This window comes from Periplaneta americana, chromosome 2 (genome assembly GCF_040183065.1).
Source record: "Periplaneta americana isolate PAMFEO1 chromosome 2, P.americana_PAMFEO1_priV1, whole genome shotgun sequence".
NCBI classification, from domain to species: domain Eukaryota; kingdom Metazoa; phylum Arthropoda; class Insecta; order Blattodea; family Blattidae; genus Periplaneta; species Periplaneta americana.
The window spans coordinates 16,919,190-16,940,860 of record NC_091118.1 but is presented as its reverse complement, the minus strand read 5'-3'; the positions used below and the strand labels follow the sequence as shown (position 1 = coordinate 16,940,860).

Genomic DNA, 21,671 nt, shown 5'->3' with positions numbered 1-21,671 from the left:
AAGTTATAACAAGGGAGGGGGGATGTTGATGACCTAAAAATCTACCGTACTTAAAATGATCATTAAAATGCCCTTAAACTAATGGGAAAATTTATTTATTTATTTATTTATTTATTTATTTAACCTGATAGAGATAAGGCCATCAGGCCTTCTCTTCCCCTCTACCAGGGGATTACAAGTACAATATTAAGAATACAATTATAATTACAATTAATATTAAATATACAAATACAATAAAAATCAAAGTACTAAAAGATTAACTGATTAATAAAAGCTAGACAGTTTCATTACCATTTTAATACGAGAAAAATTCGTACCGGCACCGGGAATCGAACCCAGGACCTCTCAGCTCTGGGCGCTGAGCGCTCTTTCCAACTGAGCTATGCCGGAACACGAATCCACGGCGCCGGCCAAACCCCTCTCGTAATGCTTTTACGGCCGTACTACCTGCATTTGAGACATACACGTCATGTATGCAGGAGCGCATATATATATATATATATATGACTTTGTGGCCATATTCAACAACAGTTTGTAACAACTGTTAACGGTTTATACATCACATGTTCATTATGTATGAGGTCTCGCCCACCTCATTGAATATTAGACGTCTACTATGAAGTAGCCAAGTGTATCATTACCATTTTAATAGAGAAAAATTCGTACCGGCACCGGGAATCGAACCCAGGACCTCTCAGCTCTGCGCGCTGAGCGCTCTTTCCAACTGAGCTATGCCGGAATACGATCCACGACGTCGGCAGTTAAGAAGAGACAGAGACATGAAATTAAAAGAAAATGACATTTAAATATTTTTCACCGTACTCGCACCACAACTTCTTAAAAATTAGTCACCTTGTTTCAATGACTGCCCTGCAAATCTCGGAGAGAGGAGGCAACTTCCTGGAATTTGGCTAAGATAAAGGAAAAGAACATGCAAGAAAATTAAAGTTTTAAGGGAAAACTATAGAGGGTTTACAATATGTTTCAATCGGGGTGGTCCATGTCGGTGCCTTCATTCTCCGTCTCCTCCTTCAGCTCTTCACTTTTGCTACCAGATCTTCCAGATGAGGGAGTGTAAATGACAAAACAAACTGTGGTCGCAGCGTGCATTCTTGTAATATTTGTGTTAAAAATACTGTCTACTACAGTAGACATCCCTTCCGAACCATGTTGAGGACACAACGTCCTGTCCAGGACATGGTGAAAGTTTTCCCCCTCCAAACATAAATTCTAAGGACACCCTCGTACCCACAAAAGAGCAGTAGCGGTCAAAGTCCTCACTTAAACTAAGATGCTGTCAAGCATTTTCTATTACTTCCATTGTGTGAAGTGAAGCCTTCAGTGGATTGAGGGATGGACTTTAGAGTCTGTTCCAAATTATAAAACAGAAACTTCACTGTTATTCACTTATTCAGTAGGTAATTATTACTGACCTATTTGCTTAGAAAATGATTTAACAGATCTATCGGTAAAGAAGAAAGTTAAATGCATTCCAAATGATCTAAAAATTCTTAAAAGTATTAAAAATTACCAAAAAATTCCGAAATAGTACATTATGCAACGAGACTGTAATGGTAGTAATTAAGACGAGAGTATGTATGTTTATGAAACGAGCGCAAGCGAGTTTCATAATTTTCATACGACCGTCTTAATTACCATTATAGGCAAGTTTCATACGACTTTTTATGCTTGACCATATTTCTAACTTGAAATTATTCAGAAGTATTCATTTTATTCGCATCTCACTGAAGATCAGAAGTGACCTTGTTCATAGCTCGTAAATTGTGAGATGTACGCAGACGCGAAAGTATTGATTTTTTCCGAGGAACAATAATGTCATTGACCTTGATATAATTTAGAGAATAACATGAACTAATTTTGATATAACCTGTAAATTGATTTAGAATTGAAAAACGAGGTGACAAATTGAATTTATTTGAATATTATTTACAATTAACGCTAATTATTATAGTAACAACATAACCTTCTGCGACAGTATTGGATTTCCAGCCTCCGTGACGTTTCCCTCGTCTTTCGATTGCATATCGGAGAATAATCGAAAACCTGAACTTTAATGAATAGGTGTACTTTAATGACATGCATTAAAGGACTGCTACCAGGTGTATAATTACTACATTTCGGCATGGTCGAGCATAAAAAATATATATATGTCCTATTAGTTCAAAAAGTAAAAAAATATAAAAAATGCAATATAAGAAATTACTTTTTTACGTTGATATTAACATAGAAAGGATTTCTATATTAATAAGCATCGTCCTAATGTGAAAAATAAGAAGATGACTTTTCATCAATATCCGCCCCCTAGTTATAACCTTATTAAGTCAAAATACAAGGGTCTGGCTATGCTTATCTATATAGGAACAAAATAACTAAATAGTAATATGCGTTACAAGAGCGGTATGTTGAAGTTTTCATGTTCGAGGAAAAGTTTGAAAAAGCGAAACGTAGTTGAGCTTTTTTAATTTCCGAGAATTGAAAGACAACATACCGCTCGTGTATCGTACATTATTTTGTGCGAAGATCGTTTGCTGTATTACATACCTGAAAGAGGAATTTCTAATTAGTTGCAATGAAATCTCCATCTTGATTTCTGTTCAATGACGGCAAATTTGCAAAACAAAAATATCTATCTTCAACATTATTGCTTTAAAATGTTTTCTGTGTTTACTATACTCCAGCAGGCCGTGATATACGTCTGTCTTTCCCCCCCCCCCCAGTCTATGACGAGTCTGGAATCTAGTTTCACGGCTTCCTTAATGTTACTTGCATCACGAATGCAGTAACTTTAGTGGAGTTGTAGAGTTTACTTAATTTTTTGCAAATATTTAAAAACAAGAATTAACAGTGCAATTTAGGTGAAATTGCAGTGGTAAGTTTCCAATTTATAATTATTACTATATTGAACGTCTCTAAAAATAATATGTTAAAAGCCTAAAGCAGTAAAATCAATATGTCACTTAAGCGGTAAGAAAAGGGAAATTGTTATGTGTGTTAGGTTGGGAATACTGAATGTGGTATTTTAGACTTTCCGCGGATTGGTTTTGTGCGGAAACCAAGCAAATACGCACGATCTCGCACAAAATTATTTGTGCACATTTCAGTCCTCACAATATCTGTTTTTTGGATTTTTGTTTCGGCATTGTTACAATCTCACGTCACTTAAGCAGGTCTACTATTGAGGAGTGTTGAATGTTCACTCTCTGCTCCTTACAGACAGTAGAGATCCTGCAACGAAACGCATTTTGTAAACAATGTATGTAGAAATTATTTACTACCCTGATATCAATACTTTCTTCAGCCCTACCCTACTAAACTGTCAAACAATTAATTTCATGTTGCCAAAGTATATTTTAATTCTAGATAAATCAAATGTATTATTATTATTATTATTATTATTATTATTATTATTATTATTTTACCTGTTTTGGTGATATCTGTAACATGGTAACATTGAGAAGTCGGCCGTATTAGCTTTTAGGACCTGATCTTACAGGAACTGCACTATAAAGACGTATGACTGGTTGTGCCAGTTTCTGCTGTATGTAGAAGCAAACATAAGGAACTATATTTCAGCCATAATGTTCCTCGCCGTGTGACGCGTGGAAGGGCGGGTCCGCTGTCTCTTGAAATGGGAGCCATTTAAATCCTGCTGATGACCCAGCTGACGGTGACCTTCCCGTGCCGTCACGTGCCGCCTCAGCGCCCCTCACACAGCTCGCGTTTCGAGCTTCTTGTTATGACAAGGGCAAAGGGGAGAATCAGAGCGGCAGACCTTCTGACGTGTGGCCTGATGCATGCTAAGGCAGCACTGAAGGAAGAAAGAAAGAAAGAAACAAACAAACAAACAAACAAACAAAGAACGAACGAAAGAAAGAAACAAAGAAAGAACGAACGAAAGAACGAAAGAAAGACTGAAAGAAAGAAAGAAAGAAAGAAACAAACAAACAAACAAAAAACGAAAGAAAGAAACAAACAAACAAAAAACGAAAGAAACAAACAAAAGAATAAAGAAAGAAAGGAAGAAAGAAATAAACGAACAAAGAAAAAGAAAAAAGAAAGAACGAAAGAAAGAAAGAAAGAACGAACGAGAGAACGAAGGAAAGACTGAAAGAAAGAAACAAACAAACAAAGAACGAACGAAAGAAAGAAACAAAGAAAGAACGAACGAAAGAAAGACTGAAAGAAAGAAAGAAACAAACAAACAAACAAACAAAAAACGAAAGAAAGAAACAAACAAACAAAAAACGAAAGAAACAAACAAACAAAAGAATAAAGAAAGAAAGGAAGAAAGAAATAAACGAACAAAGAAAAAGAAAAAAGAAAGAACGAACGAGAGAACGAAGGAAAGACTGAAAGATAGAAAGAAAGAAAGAAAGAAAGAAAGAAAGAAAGAAAGAACGAAACAAACAAACAAACAAACAAAAAACCAAAGAAAGAAAGAAACAAACAAACAAACAAAGGAATAAAGAACGAAAGGAAGACAGAAACAAACAAAAAAAGAAAAAGAAAAAAGAAAGAACGAACGAAACAATGAAAGAAAGAACGAACGAACGAACGAAAGAAAGAAAGAAAAAAGAAAGAACGAAACAAAGAAACAAACAAACAAACAAAGAACGAAAGAAGGAAAGAACGAAAGAAACAAACAAACAAAGAACGAAAGAAACAACGAAACAAAGAAAGAAAGAAAGAACGAACGAATGAAAGAAAAAACAAAGAATGAAAGAAAGAAAGAAAAAGAAAGAACGAAAGAAAGGAAGAAAGAACGAAAGGAAGAAAGAAATAATCAAAGAAAGAAAGAACGAAACAAAGGAAGAATGAACGAAACAAAGAAAGAACGAAACAAAGAAAGAACGAATGAACAAAAGGAAGAAAGAACGAAACAAAGAAATAATGAAATGTTATGTACTGTATATACGATGTGTATTAACGTAATGCAAGCACTATGGGTACATAATACATGCTTATCTTGACTTTTATAGAGGGTGATAGAGATGTAAGTACAATACGTTTAGAGGTAATCGGATATAGTAACTGAACTACATTATGTAAAGAATTTCTCAAACTTACAAGTAATATTTAGACATTAAAAAATATCATGTTTTTAGGTTCGTTAGTACTTGCGATTTATTTTTCCTGCCATCGCCTGGCTATTTACGGAGAGGTCCGGACTTGTGGGGGTTGTCTATCTTCCGGGCTTACCGTGAAGGTATTTGCACTGTAACAGCTAACCAAATAATTTAACGTGTATCCAGGGCTGTAACCAGGGGGGTTGCAACCCCTAACTGTACACGAACAACCCCTAAAATTGTTCCTAACCTCGTACCGGTATATGCGTAACTTAACGCACAAAACATTGATCGTACTGAGTGATCGTTGATCATGGTAACTAAAAAATCGTATTGTACAGTGAGACGAAAAAAAGAACATAACAATTGAAGTATATTATTTCAATGTACCGAAGTACATATGATATTTCCATGCAGATATTCTGCGTCATCATACGAGAATTTTTCTCCGTTCCATTACTCTTTCATCGTATAACAATTGAAGGGTTAAAAAAGACCATAGCCCAAAAACATAAATTTTCAGTGGAAACAAAAACTATCTGGCATGGGTGTTGTTGACACTTCAAGTGTGGAATTCATCATGCCACTGCTTAAGGTGTTGTGATTCAATAGACAATGTCTGATTTACCATTATTCAACTTGTTTAACAGCTTGTAGGACCCAGAATTGAATAAAGCCTCGTTTAAAAATTGTTCGTTAGTATTCAGAAGTCAATTCTTATACAGTCTGTTGAATAACTTACTTACTTACTTACTTACTTACTTACTTACTTACTTACTTACTTACTGGCTTTTAAGGAACCCGAAGGTTCATTGCCGCCGTCACATAAGCCCGCCATCGGTCCCTATCCTGAGCAAGATTAATCCGGTCTCTATCATCATACCCCACCTCCCTCAAATCCATTTTAATACTATCCTCCCATCTACGTCTCGGCCTCCCTAAAGGTCTTTTTCCCTCCGGTCTCCCAACTAACACTCTATATGCATTTCTGGATTCGCCCATACATGCTACATGCCCTGCCCATCTCAAACGTCTGGATTTAATGTTCTTAATTATGTCAGGTGAAGAATACAATGCATGCAGTTCTGTGTTGTGTAACTTTCTCCATTCTCCTGTAACTTCATCCCTCTTAGCACCAAATATTTTCCTAAGCACCTTATTCTGAAACACCCTTAACCTATGTTCCTCTCTCAAAGTGAGAGTCCAAGTTTCAGAACCATACAGAACAACCGGTAATATAACTGTTTTATAAATTCTAACTTTCAGATTTTTTGACAGCAGACTGGATGATAAAAGCTTCTCAACCGAATAATAACAGAGTGTCATTTATATTTGTTACTGTTGCTCCCAGGTATTTGCATTTTTCCACCTCTTCAAAGGATAAATTTCCACTTTTTATATTTCCATTTCGTACAATATTATGGTCACGAGACATAATCATATACTTTGTCTTTTCGGGATTTACTTCCAAACCTATCTCTTTACTGGCTTCAAGTAAAATTCCCGTGATTTCCCTAAATGTTCTGTTGAATAACAATTTTACATAATTAAAATATTTGTTGTTGAATTTAATTACTAGTTTTATTTTGTTAGAGCTATCTACTTAATACTGTATTATTAATGGTTTGCTTTCTCCTAAACTCATAAAATTTGCCGTGGTAGGAGCCTTAAAATCCCGCCATCTTAAGGTCTTTTCAGGGTCTCTTAATGATATAGTTTACATTACATTTTAAACTTCTGCTAGTGCAGAAGATAGAAATATACTGCGTATGAAATTGTGTAATACTCGAGACCGGTTACGAACAGGTGACTCATGTGAAGAATAATCTGTCGAAACATTATCATGTGCAAACGAGGCGAGTGAATCGAATTCTTCATACCCACAAACACAGCATTCTTCTTATCAAACTGCAATAGATTAGTCTTAGAACGAGGAAGTGATTTTAGTAGCGACGTTTCCGTTTGGATATCAGACTTTTAGTAAGAACTTACATATCCTTCATTTCATCAAATATGTGCGTCGTCATAGTCGTGCATACTGCGGTTGCCTGAAGGCAGATGTTCTTAAACAGTGGAGCGCCCCCACGTTCAAGGAGTGGGAGGTGGCACCAGAAGTGCTTTCGTGCTAGGATGACGCATGGTACGTATGTGTGAAAACTTTTTTTTTTTAATATTGTGCGTGTTGCTTTTTAAAACTACTTTTCCTTTTAAATTCTAGCCTACAGAGATTGACCATAAATAAAAGACTCTTTTCTTTGCTTCTGTCGTTTCCCAACATCAAGAAAAAAAATGTTATTGGATCAAAGTATTCGAATAAATATGTTTCCTAGATAGTGAAGTCTTTAGATTGTGTTAATATCCACATAGACAGGAATTCGTGATAATTACCTTCTTTTTTTTTTTTTTTTTTTTTTTTTTTTGCAGACTTTTGTTCATTTATCGTGTGTGTTTCTGGATATGGTCTAAGACATAGGAATGTAACATTACGATAGGAGACTTATGTATCGTTTACAATGACGCGACATACGCGACACGACATTATATAAATTATGGACCAATAGGAAATCCGAGTTCCATGACGTCACGACGCAGATCGTGACGCGACAAAAGTTAAAATTGAGTTAACTTTTACCGCGCGACGTTACCGGAATGCTTATGTGTTTTGTTTATAATGGCGTCGTCTGCAACAAAATGGAATACTTTTTCAGATGAGATGTTGATATAATAGGTTAAAGGATACCCTGAATTATACAGAGTGAGTCGTGGGTAATGTCATTAATTTCAAGGGGCTATTCTTTGGGGTATTTCAAACAAAAAAGGTTAATGTAATTTTGCTCGTTTTTGCTTCATTTTCGAGAAAAAAATTGTTTTATGTGAAACATTTCATGGCGTATTTTGGGAAAGCCACTGAATTAACTTAATTCCCAATATGCTTAGTCAATTTAAGAGAGCAGTGTATTATGATAAAAAAAAATAGTTTTTGTCGTTCAAATATGCAGAAATTACATCTGAACAATTGTAAATTTTCGTTCTGAAAAGGAATTTTAAAACTTTACATTTGTTAGATCAAATTTCTGCGTATTTATTATGAAAATACAGTGCTCTCTTAAATTTACTTAACATATTGGTAATTAAATCAATGGTTTTTCCAAAAGACGGTAAGAAATGTTTCATATAAAACAGTTTTTATCTCGAAAAGGAAGCAAAAGGGAAACAAAAATTATATTAATTTTTTGTTTAAAATATCTCAAAGAATAACCCTCTGAAATTAATGACATTGTTTACGGTTCACCTTTTATATTACGGTTTGTTTACGTGAAATACACAATGCTTTCCATCCATGACTCCCATGAACTTCGGAAAATTTACTTTTTTCCAATAGGTATCCTTCTTCCACCTTCGTGAAATTGTCCTCAAAGAGTTTCCATTTAATGAGGTGCTTTTAATTTATCCCAGATTACAGGACTTGTTTCTAAAACTGTAGGCCTAATGGACATTGTGTAGTTACAATACGAAAATCGTAAAGAGAGAGAACCAAGTTCTTAAAGAGAGATGCCAACTATTAGTGAAACCTAACCTCAAAGTTACGCTTACATGCTCTGCTGGATGCCCCGCATTGGATGTTTTTGTATTTGAGGGCCAATGATATGCAGGACATCATCAAATTGCGAAGATGTCATCCGCATATAGTTATGATATGTTGATTTCTTCTACTCCAAAAACCGAGAAGCCAGGCATCGTTTCATTTTAAGTTTGCTAATCAACACGAACCAGCGATTCAAGTTGCGGAATTGTAAATTAAGCATAATGTATAAAAACAACGAAAAAAAAAACTTAATCAATGGGCCATGTTTAGAAATTAGCAGGCTTTGACAATTCGTAAAACGAGTATTGAGCTTCAATTACGCAACGAATGATGTTCTCTTGTTTCACAAATTGTCAGAGCCTGCAAATTTCTAAACATGGCCCACTGATTAATTTATTTCTTCTTGGATTTTTACATAGGTTTCTTATGACAATTTTAAATTCCTATGTTTTATACCCAGAAAAAGGAGGTAGTTTCAACACAACGATCACATTCCCTATATTATACTCCAACAATTGAACATTTCGAAATTTTAGTTCCCGCCGAAAATACGACTATGGCTGCTAAATATATGTTTGTTCCAGCACGATTCACAATCGATTCTGAACTACCTTCTCATGCGCAATATCTTAATATGCGTTCCAACAAGACTTGAACTGATTCTGAACTCCGAGTTTCCTGTTCCAACGTGCTTTGGAACTCATTCGGAACGAATGAAATTCATTATATATTAAGAGCAGGAACTGAGAATTTTGAACTGCTGACGCATGCGCAGTTGGTTTAATCTGATACTGAGTTTTTTTTTTAATAATTTAGTGATCGATCAGCGCATTTAGCGCTATACAGATCATTTCTAAATAAAATATAAATACAATAAATGACACTGAATTGAGGGCAGCCTAGAGATATTGAGGTTAAAATGCTTCGAGCCTAGGCAAGTTAAAAATAAAAAATAGTTCATATAAGTGATTTGGAAGGTAATAGCGATATATCTAACGAAGAATTAGTTCGAAAAATGAACAGTCATAATTTTGATATGATAAGAAACTCCGAAGGCCATGAAAGAACAGTTAAAGAAACGTTCCAGCAACGTAAAATCCCGAATTAGTTCTGAAAACGTACCCAACTGGCGCATGCGTCGAAACATGTTCGGTATTCATAACACGTTCTAAATTGCTGTGTATCTTCTAGTTCTAGCAAATAGGCTATCTTATGGTTCTAGTTGGCTATGACACAGGAGACTTTTTTATTGTTATTTTAAAGTTAATACTGATTGTGTATATGTATTCAATCTCTCGTTTTTAGTTAATTATGTTTATTATTATTTTTAAGTTAATATTTGTATACCGGTATGTATTTTTCTGTATGTGTTGATCCTGGTTGTGTGGAAGAGAAAGTCTGATGGCCTTAGCTCTGCCAGGGAAAATAAAACTATCATTATTATTATTATTATTATTATTATTATTATTATTATTATTATTATTATTATTATTATTATTATTGAAAGATTGAACAGGCTCTGTAGGCTTTAGTCGACTCTGGCCAATTCGGAAATGTATTCCAACAATGAGTTGTCTTCACATCATAACGTAATAATGCTCTCAACAGCGCATGCGCGTAATTTCAACATACATTTGTGATGAACGCAGTGTTGCCAGCCGTAACATAATTATACTATTTTCTTTAGTTGGTAATTTAACGACGCTGTATAACTACTAGGTTATTTAACGTCGATGGAATTTGTGATAACGAGATGGTATTTAGCGAGATGAGGCCGAGGATTCGCCGTAGGTTACCTGACATTCGCTTTACGGTTGGAGAAAATATCGAATTATCAAAATTCTGTATCTAGTTGTGTATTTACATGGCGTTGATTGTTTCAGGTGCAACTTGGAGATCTGTAAGCCAGTGAGGATGCTGTTACAATCAACACACACATCAGTACTGACATGACGCTTCATTGGTGGATGCACTGGTTCTGGATCACCAGGGGAGCAGGTGAGTGAGTCAACGTAACAACAATTAATATCCCTAAATGCTTCATATTACTAAATATTTAATTAATTGTTCCGTGAAGTAGAGTAAGGGAGGGTATTGTCGGATACCATTTTGATGTTTCAAAATAAAGGTAATTAAAAAAATTTAGAACTGGAATTACTTAGTATTATAATAACCTCTTGGGGTCCCTGCAGATTGTACATAAGTATTAGGTAATTTACATAATATGTATTTGCTGTATAACTTGCAAAGACAAAACAGAAATAATATCATCACTGACAGAATGGGAAGCTAATGTCGGATACATTAGACATTATTATGTAAGAGGTATGATAATGCATTTAAAATAATATATTGCATATCAGAAACTATTACAATAGTGTTCTGTTTAGCCAACTGATATGCAAGCCTTTTAACATCATTTTTGGTGCATCCAAAATATTTTCTCTCCATCATTAACACATAGTCAACTAGCTTCTCTTCAAGTGAAGCTGGGAGTATTGGTTTTCGTCCTAGTTTCGATTTAACGGCTTTGGTGGGCTCAGAGTTGGACCGTACATAATCAAATAATGTTGATCGAGGTACATTGAATCTTTTGGAAGCAGCAAGATAGCCCATTCTTTTCTCCCGTACTGCGACAATGGCATTTACCATATCTTCAGACTTCCATTTTCTTTAGACTGAATCTCTTTTTTCTTTTACTTTAGGCATCTAAAAATATCAGAAGAAGAAACAACTCGTTATTTCATAATATTCGATTAATTAGAAAATTAATTACTTACATTAATTAAAAATACCCATGAGTAAAAACGTAGTGGTTTGTTATAGAAAACATATAAATGGGTTTAAGGCAGATTTTATGTAGCGAGCAGCATTGAAAGACAGCCGACAATGCCCTCGGCTAATATCCGACATTGCCCTCGGCTAGTATCCGACATTGCCCTCGGCTAGTATCCGACATTGCCCTCAGCTAGTATCCGACATTGGCCGACTCTCCACAAACAGTAAAACAAGCCAGCTACATGGAACATGTTGTCGATAGCATTTCTGCAATTAGAGAATTAAGAAGCCTTATCTATGGTATATCAAACAGTGCATACCATGTTGTGTAAATATAAGAATAACTTGTAACGAATAAATCACATTACTTACCCTCAAAATGTTTTTTTTTTGCAGAAACGTTGAAAACACGCTATTCACACACAGTGAAGCACTCAACAGTAATGGCTATTCATGCAGATGTTCGTCAACTTGTAGAGAACGTAATGCATTATTTTCACATCAGATTGCACCATTAGATGGAAAAGAAATATGTTATCCGAGATTATCCGACATTACCAGACCTATCCGACAATCCCCTCCCTTACTCTACATATTTCTTATCACTAGAGCCCGGATGTTTAGGCATTTATTTTGGTTAAATAGGCAGGCATATAGGCACTAAAAATAGTAAAAATAGGCAGTGAAATAGGCATTTATTATTCATGGAAACAGACAAAAAGTAGACAAATATTTAATAAACTATCCCATACGGTACTCACTTTCCTTGGTTACATGTCACAACAAGATGCCTTTTTAAGTTGTCAACTGTAATTGTGAGCCGTCTGTCAGAGAGAACGTTTTTCATGGTGGAAAAAGATTTTTCTACTTCTACTGAAGTGATTGGAGCAAACTTAAAACAACTTATTACAGAAGGACTGTCTCTACTTTCTTTCAGAGATCAGGAAAAACCGACTGTATTGTCTCAAAAAGAGGGGTGTGAGAAGGGATTAGAGACTTCAAATGTATGCGTGACTTGTGCGTGCAAGCGACAACAGTAACGGGACCTGGAGACTTGCTTTTAATACTTCCCTTATCCCCTTTCTTTCGCTGGTAAACCCCGAAGTGACCTGAGCACTGAGGGTTATACTGTTCAAACATCTTTGTTAAGTGACATAAAAGATGGAATCGGTAGGGGAGAAAAGTTTACTTCTTGGAAACATATGTATTGCTGGAGAATAAGATTCTCAGCAAATATTTGTGTGAGGTGAATATATATTTTTAATTTGTACAATCGTTCTTTTTTTATGTAATTTATGTGCGGTTTATTTTAAATGCATTAAAATTATAGAAAATGCACAGTAACGACGTAAAGTGGTTTAAAAAAAGGCATTTAACCTTAAAATAGGCAACGGGCGCTACAATAGGCAAAAAAGACAAAATGAAAATTGGGCCTATTGTCCCCAAATGTGTGGAAACGTGTTTATTTCTAATAGATTTTTCATACATACACTCAGTTTAAAAAAGGCATTTTGCCTAACATCCGGGCTCTACATGTTCCACTTAAACTTTATTATACCCTCTATTTTATAAGATTTTTCTTTCTTAAACAAATTATGTGCACTAAGTTAGTGGGACATCAACGTCTATTATGCAACATTACTCCTGCTCTTCCAGTCAAGTTAAACGACATAATAATCCCTTTTGCTTCCTGTGTTAAAAACCTTGGAGTATACTTTGACAAGCATTTAAACTGGAATAACCAAGTAACCCATATTACCAAAAAAAAAAAGTGCTTTCCATACTACATTCCTTAAACAGCATTCGAAAATTCCTTCCGCTATCACTCAAGAAAATACTAGTGGAAACACTAGTAATGCCCCACTTCGATTATTGTGATTCTCTACTGACCGACCTCAATGTTAACCAGTCGCAAAGATTACAACGTGTTCATAATTCTTGTGTTCGCTTCGTCTGCGATATCCGTCGCGCTGACCACATTACCCCGTCCTTCCAAACTCTAAACTGGCTACGGCTTAACGAACGTAGAAATTTTCATTCTCTTGTTCTCCTTTTCCAAGTCCTTCACACCTCTACACCTACCGACCTTGCCTCCCGTTTCAGTTACCTGTCATCATATCATAATCTCTTCACACGCACGCAAAATAGCCGCATACTAGCCATACCAACACATAAGACATCATCGTATTCATCATCATACACAATCTCGCTCTCGCGCTTGTGGAATACCCTACCCAGTGACATCAGAGACTGTCGGAATTTAGTAGCGTTCAAAAGCAAGCTTATTAAGCATTTTCTTGCTGCGTAGAGTAGGTTTAATTTTTACTTAATCAATAAAAGAAATGCTTCTCTCTTTTTAACTTTTACAATAAACTGTCTAGCTTTTACTAATCAGTTAATCTTTTAGTACTTTGATTTTTATTGTATCTGTAAATTTAATATTAATTGTAATTATAATTGTAATTGAATTCTTAATATTGTAGTTGTAATCCCCTGGTAGAGGGGAAGAGAAGGCCTGATGGCCTTATCTCTACTAGGTTAAATAAATAATAATAATAAGTTATTGTATCATTAACGCTTAATATAATATTAAAGTGTTACCATAATTTTCTAGCAAGGTGTAATTGCTCTTTAAGATGCGTACAGCGGAAAAAATTCTGAAATATTACTTGCCTTCCACGGTAATGATGATGATGATGATGATGATGATGATGATGATTGATGACGACGATGACCCTGTAACACTATAGCTGACCTGCTTCAGAAACTTAACTGACCTCTTTTTAAAGAAATGAATTCAGAAAACGCCCAATTGAGCAATCTGGTCCTCTCTTTTATAGCTGGTAATTATTCACTTGAGCTAATTTTCCACATACGAGGGGACTTAATGTCTTTTGTAGACAGACCTAAATATTAAGAAGAATTCATAAATTCACAGTCTGATGTAGGATAGTTTCTACAGAAGTGATTTACATAACAGTCTTGTCCAAAGTCAAGGTTATTCTCTAGTGAAGTGTACAAAATTATTGCAGTAGTATTGTTGCAATCAGTGTACTCTCCCGGAAACAAAAGAAGTGGCAGGAAATTTATGAAATCTCTTGAATTGCGTGAAATACTTTTATTTTTGGTATGCAGTTTTTTAGGTTAGGTTAGGTGGATTTAGAGGTTACATAAGTAGATCGCGCATCTTTGCAAGGGAATGTAGGACTGAGAGAAAGTGTGTATGTGAGCTCCAAGCTTGTTGGCCATTTGTCTCAGTCCGATTTTCACCGTTCTGTTTGTAGGAACATAATGAATGAATGGGGAAATAGGAGAATAACATTTAAAAGATACGCGAAAAACTAATTCTTGCGAGGGGAATTGGAGCTGAGAAGAAATGTGTATGTGAACTCTAAGCTTGTTGACCATTCGTCTCACTTCGATTTTCACCGTTCCGTTTGTAGAAACATAATGAGTGAAATGAGATTTGGGAGGATAAATATTGTGACAGCCACGTCGAGAGTCGATCACGCGTCCCGCAAAAGGGAGAAACGAGGCGCGCGGAGAGAGAGGAAGGCCAGCATCTGTGAGCACTGGAGGGGACGGACGTAAGGGGAACGTCTGCCTATTTGAGAGGATAGACGACGGCACGCTGGGCCGCGGCAGAGAGGGGGAAGTAAAGCAACTGCGACTGAGGGGAGAAATCCAGAGAAGTCTTGAAGCGCCATCTTCTCGGCATCTGTAGAAATTTCGAGTATCGTACTTTCTGGAAACTATGGTTTAGTGATAAATAGGAGACGCGAAGAAAGAGCCAGCCAGTCGTTAGTCAGCTTGTGAATCAGCAGCGCCCAGGAGTCTAGGGTTCGACACGCGAGTGAACTTGAGCAGCGTCCAGGCGGAAGCAACGCAGTTGGAAGACTTGAGTTCGAGTGCATTGGACTGCCTCCAGAAGTCTCGAGTTCGAAGTTCAGTGGACTGACTCTGCGAGTCTTGGGTTCGATATACTGTGAACTTGAGTGACTGAGCTAGAAGAACTAGCCAAGGCAAACGAACTGTGAACTGACAGTTTTGTTTTGTAAATAGTGCTTTGTGAACATTAGTTGAGACTAGCAGTACATTGTTGTTCTCAATAATCCAAGTGAATTGTCATTGTCGTCTGTGGAGTGCAATAACGAATACTGTGTTGCTGTATGGAGTGAAATACCTATTGTTGACGGGAGTGTTTGAATTCAGTTATAGAAAGTCATTATTGTTGTGGCAATAAAAGTTACATTATTGTTTTGAATAAAAGTCACAATATTTAAAAGGTGCGCGAAAATGCGTCTTCATAAGAAAAATTGCGGCTGAGAAGAAATGACTATGTGAACTCCAAGCATGTTGACCATTTGTCTCACTCCAATTTTCACCGTTTCACTTGTAGGAATATAAGATAATTTTTAATAAGAAAAGCCGAAAATGGACGTAACCTAACAGCTACCATATGAGGGAAAGAATGTAACAAGCACTTCTGAACAGCAATACGGCAGACTAGCCAAAGATGTTAAGAAGCCTGTGCAGTGCTTATAGGGAAAGGGGGCGTCGCTGTCCTCGCTAGACAAGGAATCCGAACCCTTGCACTGGTCAAATGACTATCCATTAAGCCCGCCCTGAAGTACCCACGCGGTACTCTGTTTCTACTCTTCTAAAATAGCTCTTTTATATGAATTAACGAGTCTTTGTATGCTTGAAAATGTGTGTCAGCGTATGTGTACAAAGGACTGCAAAAGAAATGCCAATACGAAATTATATCGTTTTCCGAGGACTTTAGCAAGCATGGCGAGGTGAAAAGCTATTTTTCTGAGGTTAGTTTTTTTTTAAACATGTAATTAAATACGACTTTTATAATATGTTCACGTTATTATTTAATATGAATTGATTTTAAATTATTCATATACTTTTATTTTACAGCATTAATAAAAATACTACACGAAAATAGTGAAACTGCAGTTTATATGGTATTTCGCAGCCTTCCTTATTATCCATGGATGCTGTCATTGTTACAATCGATGTATGCGGCCAGTTTATATGCAAGGCCTTCTGTGCGTCTCTATTTCTATTGCTTCCTAAGCGAAGTCCTCGTAACACGATAATATTTCAAATCGATAGCTACTTCGACTCAGCATTTCTTTTGCGGCCAGTTTACCTGTCGAGCGAGGTAAATGTAAAATAGGTATAATAATGTAAGAATATGATTATAACAACATAGACTGACAATATAAGAATCTAAATTGTTTCGGAATGCGGCAAATGTAGCTACAATATTTTGCGATCTTTTTATGCAAATGGCTGACAGTCTGTAGCCTCAACTATAATCTGCTGAACCCTATTAGTTGGTATTACATTAATTTATTACGTTTCCCGTTCGCAAGGTCCTCTGGCAAGTTAAAACTTAATTGAAGCTGATCTTGCTAAGCACCCATACCAGACAGATTGTCTTTCAGTATCTACATTACATAATGACCTCTTCTTCTCAACCTTCATGCAAGGTACAGTGGAAACAGGTTTTATTCTCCGCGCCAGGTAAGGTCTGGGCGTGGTCAGATCAAGGAAATGTATTACATAATTAGAAAATGATTGTGTTCTTTTATTGTTATGGTATTCCAGCTCCTTACGATAAAATAAGATATCCTGCTCATCACTTCACCTACCATTCTGTTGTCCACATGTATCTGTTCACTTGGAGTGAAGTGTGTGAATTCTCTTTAGGCAAAGAGGATTATTTATTTATTTATTTATTTATTTATTTATTTATTTATTTGTTTATTTAATTCTTTATTTATTTGTTTATTTATTTATTTAATTATTTATTTATTTCCTTATTTCTTTATTTATTTGTTTATTAAATTATTTATTTATTTGTTTACTCGTTTATTTATTTGTTTATTTGCTTATTTATTTATTTGTTTATTTAATTGGTTATTTATTTGTGTATTTATTTATTTGTTTATTTAATTATTTATTTGTTTATTTATTTGTTTATTTATCCCTTTCTTTATTTGTTTGTTTATTTATTTGTTTATTTAATTGTTTATTTATTTATGTCTTTACTTATTTATTCATTCATTGATTTATTTATTTATTTATTTATTTATTTATTTATTTACTTACTTATTTATTTACGTATTTAGTTATTTATTTATTTACTTATTTATTTATTTACTTATTTATTCATCTATTTATTTATCCATTTATTTATCTATTTATTTACCTATGTATTTATCTATTTATTCATCTATTTATTCATCTATCTATTCATCTATTTGTTCATATATTTGTTCATCTATTCATTCATCTATTTATTTATTTATTTATTCATTGATTTATTTATTTATTTATGTATTAGTTACTTATTTATTTATTTATTTATTTATTAGTTACTTACTTATTTATTTATTTATTAGTTACTTACTTCCTACTTATTTATTTATTTATTTATATTTATTTATTAGTTACTTATTTATTTATTTTTATTTTTTATTAGTTATTTATTTTTTTATTTATTTACTTATTAGTTACTTATTTATTTATTTATTAGTTACTTACTTCCTATTTATATATATATTTATTTATTTATTAGTTACTTATTTATTTATTATTTATTTATTTATTTATTTATTTATTTATTTATTTAGCTGGAGTGCGCTACAATGTTGAATGAAGTCATTGACAGCATTGTCATCCGATCATATAGCTGTCACTCACTTATCAACGTACAATTTATTTATCGTTCTATTACTAGTAAAACCAGTTAAGATCAGTAATGCAAGTTTAATGCATGAAAAATCGTAATAAATTCTTCAAATAAAGTAATTGGTTTGTTGCCTGCATGCAATATTTCGGACTTATTTCATTTTAGTAGAATACAGAGCACGGAAAGACAAGTCAGGACTGTACTTAACTTATTTTACACAAAAGTGGAGTTAATCGGCTTTACTAGTACCTAGGCCTAATATGACGATATATACATAGGTAGACCTTCTTACATTATATCCACACATACATTTTAAAATTTATTTTACATGTCCTTTAACTTATTTATTTCCCTCATTCATTTTTCTCTTACTTTCTAAAGGTATGTTCCTAAGGATTTTATTATCTGTTCATTTGTAATTCTTGATAGCGCATTGTATACCTGCCGCCGCGAGAATGAATGTTGATGCAGCCGAGCGTAACTAGAACGTCATGACCGCACTGGTAGAAAAGGTGGGTGGGGTAAGAAGGGGTAGTAAGGCAGTCGCTCTAAGGAGCTACAGTTCAGCAGGTCTGGACCCAGCCAATTCCTTTTCCTCTTCCTGATCAGTTTCAGCATCATTCTTTCTTCACCCACTCTTTCCAACACAGCTTCATTTCTTATTCTGTCTGTCCATTTCACACGCTCCATTCTTCTCCATATCCACATTTCAGATGCTTCTCTTCACTTCATCGTAATGTCCATGTTTCTGCTCCATACAATGCCACTTACTTACAAATGGCTTTTTAAGGAACCCGCAGGTTCATTGCCGCTCTCACATAAGCCCGCCATCGGTCCCTATCCTGAGCAAGATTAATCCAGTCTCTACCATCATACCCCACCTCCCTCAAATCCATTTTAATATTATTCTCCCATCTACGTCTCGGCCTCTCCAAAGGTCTTTTTCCCTCCTGTCGCCCAACTAACACTCTATATGCATTTCTGGATTCGCCCATACGTGCTATATGCCCTGCCCATCTCAAACGTCTGGATTTAATGTTCCTAACTATATCAGGTGAAGAATACAATGCGTGCAGTTCTGCGTTGTGTAACTTTCTCAATTCTCCTGTAACTTTATCCTTCTTAGCCCCAAATATTTTCCTAAGAACCTTATTCTCAAACACCCTTAATCTCTGTTCCCCTTTCAGAGTGAGAGTCCAAGTTTCACAACCATAAAGAACAACCGGTAATATAACTGTTTTATAAATTCTAACTTTCAGATTTTTGGACAGCAGACTGGATGATAAGAGCTTCTCAACCGAATAATAACACGCATTTCCCATATTTATTCTGTGTTTAATTTCCTCCCGAGTGTCGTTTATATTTGTTACTGTTGCTACCAGGTATTTGAATTTTTCCACCTCTTCAAAGGATAAATTTCCAATTTTTATATTTCCATTTCGTACAATATTCTGGTCACGAGACATAATCATATACTTTGTCTTTTCGGGATTTACTTCCAACCCATTCGCTTTACTTGGTTCAAGTAAAATTCTCGTATTTTCACTAATCATTTGTGGATTTTATCCTAACATATTGACGTCATCCGCATAGATAAGAAGCTGATGTAACCCGTTCAATTCCAAGCCCTGTCTGTTATCCTGAACTTTCCTAATGGCATATTCTCCTGGGTGTTCAGTTCAAAGTGTGTCATGGCTCGCTGTATGCCGTCATGTGGCTAGCCGATGAGCCTAGAGAATTCAATTTTCCTACACTTCCGCAGAGGCGTATTACCTATGTGCCAGAGAAGTTGCCTAGCAAGTACGGCGTTCATTCTGAAGAGTACTTACCGATACGTACGGTAACGCCGGTAGTGGCAGGAATGTAAACTGTTTGGAAACATGTACTGAGGGTCGGGATATGGGGAGAGGGTTAAGACGATTATTTACATATTTGTTGACATTAACTTTGACTGTCAACATGGACACGGAGCATTTGATTTGTGTTGTGGAATGTTGCCGTACGCAACCGATGATAACAAATTCCCTGGGTTACGACTTGCCGAGCAAAACACAGTTCGAAAGAGATTATGGTAGCACACAGACCGTACAGGCAGCGATCTGTTGCTACGACGTTCAAGTTATACCGTACACGTTCTCAAGTTCAGATTGCACGCCTTGGTTAATAGGCAACTTCTCTGACATAAAAGCTGAAACTCGCTTCAAATCGCTGACTCACAACAATGACGTCATGACACACTTTGAAATGAACACCCAGTAGAGCGAAGTTAAGAAGCACAGCTTCATTTCTTATTCTCACTATGCATTTCACACGCTCCATTCTTCTCCATATCCACATTTCAAATGCTTCTACAGTCTTTGAGGAATATCTTGAGACTGATACCTGCTCTGGGCTTTTCCAGGCAACCGGTTGAGAGAGTGTAAGTTGACAATAGGAAGGAAGGAATAAAGAATCCACTTGCCTCAGTCGAAGTCTTGAGGTTGCCAGTGTCGGCCTGTGTCGGTCACAATATTGCGAGTTGTGTTTTAGTGCGATATTTTACTTCGACGTTATTTATATGTTATTTGTTTGAGTATTTATTTTATTGTTTTACTGTATCGTGTTATTTTGTATTTTTTGTAATTTTTTATAATTTTTTATTCCCTATACAGAACAAGCTTCGTTCCCAGTTTGCTTGATATACACAAAGCTTAGAGGGAGGCTTTAGTTGAGGGCAGCATATGGGTAGTGCGACAAATATTAAAACATATGAATTTCCGTTATGCTAAAAACATTGTAGGACGAAAATTTTTAATGGAAAAACCCGACATTGTAGAAAAAAGGTTTCATTATTTACGAAATATGCTAGAACTGAGAACAAGTGGTCGACCAATCGTTTATCTTGATGAAACTTGATTGAATGTGAACCACACTACAGGAAAGGTATGGTTATGTGTCACGCCAGACGGTGAAATTGACGTACCTATGATTGTGCCCCTGGGTAAAGGGCAGAGATTTATTATAAGACACGCCGGGTCTTCTGAAGGGTTTGTTCCGAACGGCCTTCTGTATTTTCGGTCTAAATCCACAAAGGACTATCACGAGGAGATGGATGGTATTGTTTTCAGGGATTGGTTTGTAAACAAACTCCTTCCAAATATACCCCAAAATAGTGTAAGTATTATGGACAATGCACCTTATCATTCGGTGGAACTAAATAAGGCTCCAATATCGTCAAGTTTAAAAAGCGACATGGAAACCTGGTTACGCGAAAAGAACATTGAATACGATCCGAGATCTACTAAAGTAGTATTATATGACATTATAAAGACTAAGAAAGATAGATTTAGAAAATACGAAATTGACACTTTTGCAGAGTCAGCAGGGGATACCTTAGTACGTCTTCCTCGCTATCATTGCAACTTCAGTGCAATTGAATTAATTTGAGCCCAAGTAAAGAACGATGTAGCCAAACATAATGTAACTTTCAGACCCAGTGATGTAACACTTCTCTTTCAAACAGCATTATCAA

At 35.5% G+C, this 21,671-nt stretch overlaps 1 protein-coding gene and 1 non-coding gene across 3 annotated transcripts in view; one reads left to right on the top strand and one right to left on the bottom strand.

Moving 5' to 3' along the window:
* The window catches only part of LOC138714401 (uncharacterized), a 513,148-nt gene that overhangs the window by 448,590 nt on the left and 42,887 nt on the right, over positions 1 to 21,671 (top strand). For both annotated transcript variants that reach the window (XM_069846610.1, XM_069846609.1), the window contains one exon: positions 10,557 to 10,671. In XM_069846610.1, coding sequence (XP_069702711.1) covers positions 10,623 to 10,671 — 49 coding nt within the window. In that variant the 5' untranslated portion in view covers positions 10,557 to 10,622. The remainder of the gene's footprint in view (positions 1 to 10,556; positions 10,672 to 21,671) is intronic.
* Positions 315 to 390, bottom strand: TRNAW-CCA (transfer RNA tryptophan (anticodon CCA)). Its single transcript has one exon. It is a non-coding gene; the product is annotated as a tRNA-Trp (tRNA).